Genomic DNA, 10,503 nt, shown 5'->3' on the forward strand with positions numbered 1-10,503 from the left:
CGTGGATTTCACCTATTGCAGATGGGGTCGGAAACCTAACCCCCACAATAAAAGAGGGATTACTGCTTGCTTTGAAAACTAGTGATTAACCATTAAACTCAAGACAATGTCAGGGTGCATCTTTTTTGACAGTTAAGGAGAGCTGAGTAATGCAATCATGTGTTCCAAAGCAGGGGAGTATGGAAAACTGCCTGCGAGTGAAAGGCTTAAAGTTAGCATGAGATCACATGCCACTTAGGACTCAGTCTTGTGACTTAAATCCCATGTTAAGACGCCTGTATTCTGTCTGTCTGGCTGTCTATCTGGCTGGCTGCAGAACGAGCAACAACTTGTTGCTCAGGAAAACAGCTGAGAAGAGAGAAAATAAATGTTCTGTGCAATTTTCTGAAAATGTGCACGAGTGTACAAAAAAGAGGGTTTGGCTTTTGACACACCGCTGGAAAAAAATCCAATCGCAGCGCAAGAGAAAGAAAAACACTCTTTCTTCTCTGCAGAGGTGGGACCAAGTCAAGCCCTCGAGTCCCGAGTCAAGTCCCAAGTCCTACACTTTCGAGTCCTTTCGAGTAATTTTACTAACAAAACAAAACTATATTTGAATGTATGTAATATTTATATTTAATTGATATGCAAATATTTTGTTTTTTCCATCAAATTGCTTGAATGGTGATGAAATAAATACTAAACTCAAATTGAAATAAACAGACAATAATCAGGCATAAAGAAAAGTTGTGGTTTATTCTTGTTGATAACTGGACACATCTTTGGTTCTAAAATCTGTCTGAATATAATATGTACATATTTGTATGGCTATATAATCATTCATCACATAATTAGAAATGTTACAAATTATGGACATTGGCAATATTATATATATATATAAATATATATAATATATAATATATATATATATACTGTAGATCAGCAGATCAAAATAAAATATGTTTATCTTGGTTATATTTCACATTCTTGAAAAACACAAGGCATTGTTATTAAATTTTGAATATACAGTATGTTAAAATCTATCCTGAGTATAAAAATATTATGAATGTTTTCATATTCCTCTAATTGCATTTATAAATAAAATATTTGGTAAAACTCGATTTTTAAAAAGGCCGCTGTAATTACACACGTGTGATTGTTGATTTGGTAAGAAAGGCCAGCAGTTGCAGACTGGAGCCTCTTTTCAAAATATGACATAATATATTACTTATCCACTGTAGTTTTGTTGAATTTGGAGCAGAGCTGCTTTGGATCATCGCAAAGGAAATATTGAACATTCTCTATTTGCAGTCAGTAGAAAGGGGACGGAAAAGATAAAGAGACAAAACAATCGAGTAAAGAAAACCAAAGAGTGGGTGAGAGACTGCGATGGAAAGGTCAAAAGAAGTGACACCCAACACGGATTGAAGACCTGAACCTTTAGCAAAGATATTCTCTCATTTGCTGCACTCGCTCTGTGCATGTGTTCATTGAGTAACTGCGTCTCCATGGTTACAGAAGCGGGAGTGCAAAAGACATGAGTGACATTGTCTTTGACAGGCACACGCAGCCTGGTCTATTGTTCTTTCACCATCTTTCTTTGCATCCGTCCATTCCTGCAGCTCTAGCCCACCTGCAGCCAAAACGAGCTATCGGGGAGGGGGAAGCATCAACAAGCTCTCTGCAAACACACCAACTTTGTGTGGAGTAATGTACACGAGGTCGCCCACGCGCCTGGAGCCATTACTGCGATCTGAAGCAGGAGGAGCATGTCCCGCCTTTGTCCGTATCTAACTGGGGGGTGATGGTATCCTGGACCTCCGATTGGAGCATGTCGTTCTCACTGGAAATTATGTGTTTCACCAAGCAGTTAGCTGCCTCGTCAATGTTGATGTTTTCCTAAGCATGGAGAAAGGGAGCGGATCAAGCAATAATATATCAATGCAAAGTAATTTGTTATAATGTGACTTCAATGAATAAATGTCTAACTTATTGACACAGTTAGTACAGTTGAACTTCTAACGCCATGACACTCCCGATATTCCTTATTTGACCCACATTTTCCCCCAAAAAATAAAAATAAAAATTGTTTTGGAAAAAATGATTAGAAAAAAAAGAGAAGCCTCAACAAGGCTTTATTGTTAAGAGAATCAGAACATGAGAAGAAGAACATGCACTGGAAGTTGCCGTCTTAGGCCCTGTTTTTATTTTTTATGTAAAAAGTCTCTTTCTGGTTTATTAACATTGTTTGTTATCTGGCTGGTAGGCTCGTGATTAGTACATCTGCCTTGGTGAGGCTCTGAATTTGAATCTCGGCTTCCATTGTGGTGTTTGTACGTGCCCTACGATTGGCTGGCGAACATCTGACAAAGCTGTCATCCTCTTTTCAACGGTTGCTTACCTCAGGTGTTAGAATGGCCGTCAAGAAAAACGGCCTGGAAAAAAGAAAAGCGCCTCTACCTTGGACTCCTGGTGCTGCATCATTAGAGGGTGAACGAGTTTGCAGAGGGCTGCATGATGATACAGTGTAAGGCTTTTTGAAGCAGAAGTGAGCCATTTACCAGATGTGCAATTACATTCCAGAATGGGCGATTCTCACCCTAATCGAATCCAATGACTACTTGCACAAAATCAGCAAAAAAAAAAAAAAAAACACATCACAAAAAGTAACAACAACAAAAAAAATGTTGCAAATCCAAACAAGGTTTAAAAATCCAAACAAGGTTCATTTTCCAGGTGCTGTTCTTGATTTTCTTCACATTTATTTGACATTGTTTATATTTATGAGGCGGCACGGTGGACGACTGGTTAGAGCGTCAGCCTCACAGTTCTGAGGTTGAAGGTTCAAATCTCGACGGTGGGTTTCCAGTGTTGAGTTTACATGTTCTCCCTTGCTTGTGTGGGTTACTCCAACGACATGCATGTTGGTTAATTCAACTCTAATTTGCCCTGTGATAGGCTTCAGCAACCCTAATTAGGACAAGCAGTCTAGAAAATGGGCTGGATGGATAATTAACCAATCATTTAATAGAATAAGTAATCATCAAAAAATATGTAATTCTTTTTCACTTTATTATCTAAAAAAATCAATTAATCAATTATTTAATGAGTTCACTGAATGCAAAATCAATAAAAATGTCAAATAGCAAATTTACTGCTCCTAAGTATATAATCGGAGGGCCAGATTAAAGAATGGAGGGGGCAGCCATACTTTTCTCCCTTCTGAACAAATTGGTTCCATTACAATGTAAGCATTTTTTTTTCCCAAAAAGTTGGTCTGATTGATACAGGTAGACAGTGGTGGTGCAAAACTGATACAAATACAAAATAAAAGCACTTGCAAGAAGCATGGAGGAGACACTCAACACGGAACTAATCGCGTTGTAATCGGCCAACCAGACTGACTCTTGGCTCCTGACGTCACTCACTCGTCAGCTTCAAAACAGGAATGTACTACAATTTGTGTGCGTGTGTGTGTGACTTTCGGCTTAATTACACTTTTAAAGACAGTTTATTCCTTGACATTCTGTTTAATTTTGTTTCATTATGTTTTTATGTTTATATTCTACAATAGTGCCATTTTTCTTTTTTCAAAACATGGGAACATTTTGGTTGTTGGAACGGATACATCCCATTTCAATTCATTTCTATGGGGAAAATTGATCTGATATACAGTGTAGTACAGTACAAAAGACTCAAGTATTTTTATGTTTCAGGCAGGCGATGTTCGGCCAGCGAAGTTTTGGGTCCTTCGTGGCTTGCTATCGAGATAGAGTCCAAAACAGTAACCCCCGATTTAGGAACGCTTCGATGTTTTAACGTTTCCATTTACGAACCGCGGACCAAACAAAGATACTGCCCGATGGTCGAACCTTGTTGCAGTGGGCAAACGTTTCCCTCATCACTTCTGTGCCAGGCGGTGCAGCCATTTTGTGCCGGGCGGTGCACTCAATGTGGGGAGGCGGATCACGTTCAGCCGCTGGCTCACAAATACAGCGCAGTACGGAAGAAACAAGTCCGTAATTGCCATTAGTGGGCAAAAACGGGCAGCACGGTGGACGACTGGTTAGCAGAGCTCTGGGGATCCTGGGTTGAAATCCGGCCTCCCCTGTGTAGAGTCTACAAGTCTACCCATGCCTGCGTGGGCTTTCGCTGGGTACTCCGGTTTCCTGGTAGGTTGGTATGGTAGGTTAATTGAAGACTCTAAATTGTCCGTAGGTGTGAATGTGAGTACGAATGTTTTTTTGTTTTTTTGGTCTATGTGAGCTCTGCGATTGGCTGGAAACCAGTTCAGGGTGTACCCCGCCTCTCGCCCAGAGTCAGCTGAGATAGGCGCCAGCACCCTCGCAACCCTAGCGAGGATAAGCGGCACGGAAAATAGATGGATGGAAGGGTGTGTGTGTGTGTGTGGGGGGGGGGGGGGGGGGGAATGAAATTTTTGTTGCTTCTGACAAAGGAGTGGCGTACCTTTCGAAAGGGCCAAGAAAATCTGGACGAAGTTGAAAAGCTGTCGCTCTTTTGGATAAACGAAAAACAACTAGCAGGTGACGGCAGTTCCGAGACTATTCTTTGCGAGGAGGCGAGGCACTTACATGCTGCAAGTGAAGAAGTCACGGGAAAGTGGATTTTATTGTTTATTCGTCATAACTGTAGCAACACGGTTGTTAACGTTCAAGGGTTTTGTGATTTCCGACCGGCGCCAAAGGGACCCGCGACCCTGATTGGGTGTCGGCTGCGCAGCCGCTTATGAATGAGGTGGACACGTGGTTAGTCAAGAGATTTTTGATCAGTCAACCCTTGTCATGTTTGATTTACAGTACTGCACAGCTTCATATTGTGTTCAAAGTGTACATACAAGCTTTTACTAAAATAGTAACTTTTGTCGAGGCTGGGACCAATTATTTATGTTTCTATTATTTCTTATGGGAAAATGATGTTCAATGTGCTAACGTTTCAATTCATGTGCATAGTATACGAACGGCTTAAACTTGGAAGTCAAGGCACCGCTGTATTTTGATATATTGAAATGATATATTTTTCTTACAGCTGTTAGATTGGATCTCGTTCGCTTGTGCAGGTGTGCCAAGTGACCGCTGGGTGTTTCAGTGTGTGCGTGTCTACGGGCACGTCTTGTTCTATTTTCCTCCCTTACCACCGGGCTGTGACATTCCTGCAGCACATCACTCGTGACATACTGGGCTTTTGCGGTCGTGTCATTGTGTCAGTTCAAGTCATACACACCTCACATAAGTCCACGTTTTTCTCTAGAGTCAACCTGACTCATAGCTTCCTGAGCAGATATTTGAGCAGAAGACAGATAAAAACAATAGACTGATTCAATTAATAAATAACTGTGTGTGTGTGTGTGTGTGTGTGTGTGTGTGTGTGTGTGTGTGTGTGTGTTTTTTTTTTACCTTAGCCGATGTCTCAAAACATCCCACAAAGCCATTCTCCTGGCAGAACTGCTCCATCTTTATTCCATTATTGGTGAGTACATCGCGTCCCTGGTCACATTTGTTAGCCAGGAGCACCGTGGCCACATGCTTCCCATTGGCTAGTGTCACTTTAGAATCCAAGTCCTCCTTCCATTTGGTGACTGCCTCAAAGGAGGCGGGCCTTGTCACATCGAACACTATGAAGGCGCCCATTGCCTCGCGGTAGTACACGCGGGTCATGTTGCCAAATCTCTCTTGACCTAAAGAAGATAGTAACAGTACGTACAAACAGACATTTGGATCAATGTTATATTCTAATTTGACATCATTTTGATTGAACTATTGCCACTGAATTGTTTTAAAGTTGTGTTTCAAACTCAATTTAACTCAACTTAAATTTTGACCAGATGTGTAAAAACTAAGTTTGTTACACTTCAGTTTAAGTTAAAGGTTTTGCTTTTTTTCAGACTAAAAAATGGCATTCACAAGCAATGAAAAGCCATTTTGTGTGTTCAAATATGCTCAAATGCAGTCAAACAACTGTGTGCGGTGTGAACATGCATGCATGCATGCATGCATGCATGCATGCATGCATGCAGATTGGATCATGGGACAAAAAGATTCAAAGAGCATTGTAAAAAGTTCAACGTGTTGTGGCATAAGGAGTGCGCATATTAAACGAAATGGGTGATAAAATCGACCGTTATATCTGTTTAAATATGTTGTTGGAAGTTTGATGAATTCATATTTTAACATGAAGTCTGTTTCATTTACGTAAGACAATGGGTGTCAAACTCTTTTTTGTCTCGGGCCGCATTGTAGTTATGATTTCCCTCAGAGGGCCGTGAGAACAGTGAAACCCTATAAATGTTTAATCATCACCAATATGTATTATTACCATTACACAACAAATTGAGGGCTAACTAGTTTTGAAATTAGAAGTTTTCACAGTTCTGAGAACCGGGGTTCAATCCACGGCCCCGCCTGTGTGGAGTTTGCATGTTCTCCCCGTGCCTGCGTGGGTTTTCTCCGGGCATGCATGAATTGGAGACTCTAAATTGCCCGTAGGCATGACTGTGAGTGCGAATGGTTGTTTGTTTCTATGTGCCCTGCGATTGGCTGGCAACCAGTTCAGGGTTCTCTCTCTCAGCTGCGGTTCCATCCAACCCGAGACCCGAATGAGGACAAGCATGAATGGTGAACGGGGTGATCGATCATTGCCAACAGTCTCTCAAAACAGTCACACTGTCTTCTTTATTCTGTCCCGTTCCCACAGGAACAGAAAGAGGCCTTCCCCAAACTGTTCCCACCAAGTTGGAATGATCATTCAAAATATGAAAAAATGAAGAATTGATTGTGAAGGAGCCAATGTTCTCATACTTTTGTGGCGCTAACAGGAGAAGTGGGATGAAAGGTTGGTGTGTCCACCTCTGTGCTTGTCGTAAAGGCAAAAAAAAAAAAAAAGAATCTTTGATAAGCCCCGTTGGAATGTTGAACGAACATTTCTTTTCCCATCCTTGACTTCAGTTAGTGCCTTGGAAGACATTTACAAAGCCTCTCAACATATAACTAAAGCTCCTTTTATCCACTCATTGTTACTTAAAGGCATGTCTAACACAAGTCGTAATTGTTGACATTTAGTCACTTGTTGACAAGTGTTATTAGAAATCCAGAGACTTGTTGTGGAGTCCACCCTGCAAGGAGTGTCTTCTAAGAGGGCAAATCTTAAAGGTCCCATATTTTATGAAACCAACTTTTTCTAGTACTTGAGATGTTATATTGGCTCAGTAAATTATAAATTAAAAGCATCCAAGCATTCCTGAGTCCCAGACATTTTTCCTCCGAGAGGCCTGAAATCAGGTCATTCGAATTTCTCAAGCTTGTCTACTGTACATCACGAGCGAAGATCTCCGCCTACCTCTCCGCTGCCGAGCCAGCGCTGTCACGGAGGCAACCAATCAGAGGAAAGGGGGCAGTCTGAGCCAAATACGGACAAAGCTGATACAAAACCGTCTCAAACAGAAGTGGCTGTCAGAGGGGCCTTTTCTGGACACTAATATGACAAAACTAAAGTGGGTTTTGAAATAAAATTGCAATTTCTCTACTAAGTCCAAGACTATAAAGTCGCTCTATGGAGGTCTAAATAGCCAAAATATGGAACCATTAAGGATCAATCTTTGTCTATACCCGTTTTGACACTACTACTATTATTATTATTATTATTATTATTAGCTCCATAGCTTATCCAGGCAGGCATCAAGTGTTATTGAATGGCTCATATAAAAACAATGATTATTTTGTTACTACTGCTACATTACACATTTAGCAATGCCATAATGACTACCACCACAAAATTATGAGCCCTTGCACAATATATTGAGATCCAATACAAGAGCAATATCTAAAATGTTTAAAGGAAAAAGGTAATAATTGACAGTTTTGATAGGTCCGTATTTATTATTGAGGTAATCATCTTAATAAGCGCTGTGCCTAATATTTTGGTTACCTCAATTTGTTATACGAGAGAATAAGAAGAAATATCAGACATCACTCTACTGATGACGATATCCCCAATGCAAACTACAACCACAAAATTATATATATATATATATATATATATATATATATATATATATATATATTATATTATGTCAAGGAAACCAAACATTATTATTTTTGTAAAGGCAAAACATTTGACAGCCCTTCCAGGGATCTTATTATATTGTGTAGGTAATCATAATTTTATGGCTGGTTGTGTATAACTGGAATGTCTCCTGCCTGAGTTAATAAAAGTCAAAGGTTTGCTTGGTAGTTAGCAGGCTAATTGCTAGTTTATGGAAGTGGATGAACACATTTTGGCTACCATTCAGATTTTGGGGGTGGATGTGATGTGATGTGATGTTTTAACAGAAAACTGTGATGTAGCAGTTATTCAAACTTTGTAACTACGAAAACAGGATGATATATTCCCTGTAAGTGCATCATGGATTGGTTTTAAAGTGATTCAGAACTTGAAGTTGAAGAATATCAAAGTGGCCCTTGCATCCTTCAGGTTTTCTCTATGTGGCCCTCAGAGGAAAATGTTTGAACACCCCTGTTCTAAAGGATGATCCCACCAAAGTGAAGGACCCCATCACAAAGAGATCGCACTAGTTCTCGCACAACTAACTGAGTAACCTGATAAAAGGCTACGCAGAACTTTTACAGTTCTCCCCCGCCCCCCAAAAAAAGGGCGCAACAAACACTGTCAGTATCCAATAGGCTGGGCCTCAAATCTGGCTCACATGAGGCAGAGACACATGACCGCTTGTGCTTAGCAGAGAAATTGCAGCGGTGGGCCGTCAGCAGCAGGTCAACCTCAGCCGACACTCACGTGAGATGAGCCTGCTGCTGGAACCTTTGGTTCTGTTCTCTCAGCCACAAACCGTCATTCATTATCAGAACAACTCAAGTCCAACGTGAAGAACTGAGGACTTTTCTCGTCGTTTGTACTGCTGTTATTACCGTGGAGAGTGCTGTGTTAAATACAGCGAGGGGGGGGGGGGGAAATCCAAAGAAAGCAAGCTTAAATAATTAAACAAAAGAAAAATAAGAGCACTTCACATCAAGGATGGACTTTAGGGCCAATGCCGTTTGTTGGGCTTGTGTCAAATTCATGTAGAAGCTTACATAAAATGGCATACTGTCTGTTTCACAGCTTCTTTGCATCTCAGTGAAGATTTGTTGGCATAAACTGGTAACTTTGCAGAGGTTAATTCTTTCCAGAGCTGTATATGAATTGTGCATTTTCCACGGAGGAGATGCCACTTATGTGTGAAACAAGTGTAAACGTGCAAGGTGGCACAGTCACGTTTATAGCCATCCCCTCCCTCCTTGCACATCACATGTGCACCACATACAGTAATGTCATTTGCGAATACTGTACTCCATTGAAGAAAATAATCCCATTCCATAGCAGATTGTTTAAGGTTTAACATGGATTTCATTTGAAACAAATGTCTCTGAGATGTAATGTGATGCTTGGTGAAAAAGATAAAAAATGCTATTTAGCTTCATGATTTGGTCAAAGCATTATATGCATTTATTTTTAAATAACCACGTCAAACTTGTGCAAAACACTATTTGAAGGCACTTCAGATATTCCCTTGACAATACGGTATATAAACATTATTTCTAACAGTTGGCCATCCAGTGTGTATGGAAAAGTACAAGTAGAAAAGTGCAAAAGTGGAAGAGTGGTACCTGCGATGTCCCACAGCTGGAGGCGCACAGTCTCCTGGTCCAAGTTGAGCACTTTGAGGGCAAAGTCCACCCCGATTGTGGCTCTGTAGTTTGGGCTGAAGTTGTGGTGCACATAGCGCTTGATGATGCTGGTCTTGCCCACGCCCAGGTCTCCTATGACCAGGATCTTGTAGAGGTGCTCCTTGGCGTGGTTGTTCTGCATGGCGGGCGAGGGCCGAGCATGAATCCACTCGAGTGGAAGTGGCCGCGGGACGGAGTGAGGTGAAGAGTCAGGAGTGGGCTAGTGAGGAAAGGGGAGGTGAACTTGGACTGGGAGGGGAGGGAGGGGGCCGGCGAAGGCGGTTGGACCTTGTGACGACGCGGTGGGGCAGCCTGGGTGGATGCACCGTCCCACGGTATGCGCCTCAAGGCGGGAGATCACATAAAACTACGGGAAAAAATAAAGAAATGCCTACCGGCCACGACATGATGTTGGAGCTACAGATGCGTGTTTTAAAGACTTCAAAGTAGAAGTACTGATTTTTACAATTATGTGAACTCGTTCCTATTTTTATTTAACAAATAAAAATACAGCGATTGGCCAGGTTGACTGTACCACACCTACCCTCTCTCACCCAAAGCAAGATGGCCTCCTAAAAAAATGTAAAAGTTGATCAAATTAAATATCCAAAGGCAACGTAGTGTCTCTACGACAAAACACTAGAAAGACCTGTGTGATGCAATGCAGTTTTTTAATTAAATTCATACTGCTCAGACACATCATCTTTTTGTTATGCATCTTGGATTGCATCTCATTACATCACGTATGTGCAAATTCACAATAACTTGTTTGTATTTTGTCATTTGC

At 41.1% G+C, this 10,503-nt stretch overlaps 1 protein-coding gene across 1 annotated transcript; it reads right to left on the reverse strand.

The window, feature by feature from the left end:
* Positions 1-812: 812 nt before the first annotated feature.
* rab38a (RAB38a, member RAS oncogene family) lies at positions 813-10,319 on the reverse strand. The gene is made up of 3 exons (XM_061681805.1): positions 9,657-10,319; positions 5,394-5,674; positions 813-1,878 (listed from the first exon to the last, which is right to left on the reverse strand). The coding sequence occupies exons 1-3, from the start codon at positions 9,856-9,858 to the stop codon at positions 1,723-1,725; spliced, it is 639 nt and encodes a 212-aa protein (XP_061537789.1). The 5' UTR covers positions 9,859-10,319; the 3' UTR covers positions 813-1,722.
* Positions 10,320-10,503: the final 184 nt, after the last annotated feature.

The sequence above is a fragment of the Phycodurus eques genome, chromosome 7 (assembly GCF_024500275.1).
Source record: "Phycodurus eques isolate BA_2022a chromosome 7, UOR_Pequ_1.1, whole genome shotgun sequence".
NCBI lineage: Eukaryota > Metazoa > Chordata > Actinopteri > Syngnathiformes > Syngnathidae > Phycodurus > Phycodurus eques.

What these genes read in the sequence shown, in the direction of transcription:
- rab38a (XM_061681805.1), bottom strand. Translation starts at nt 9,858, where the DNA reads ATGCAGAACAACCACGCCAAGGAGCACCTCTACAAGATCCTGGTCATA. An exon ending in CCAGCTGTGGGACATCGCAG is followed by an intron (nt 5,675 to 9,656) that starts GTACCACTCTTC and finishes TATCTTCTTTAG; the next exon opens with GTCAAGAGAGATTTGGCAAC. An exon ending in GTTTTGAGACATCGGCTAAG is followed by an intron (nt 1,879 to 5,393) that starts GTAAAAAAAAAA and finishes CTCCATGCTTAG; the next exon opens with GAAAACATCAACATTGACGA.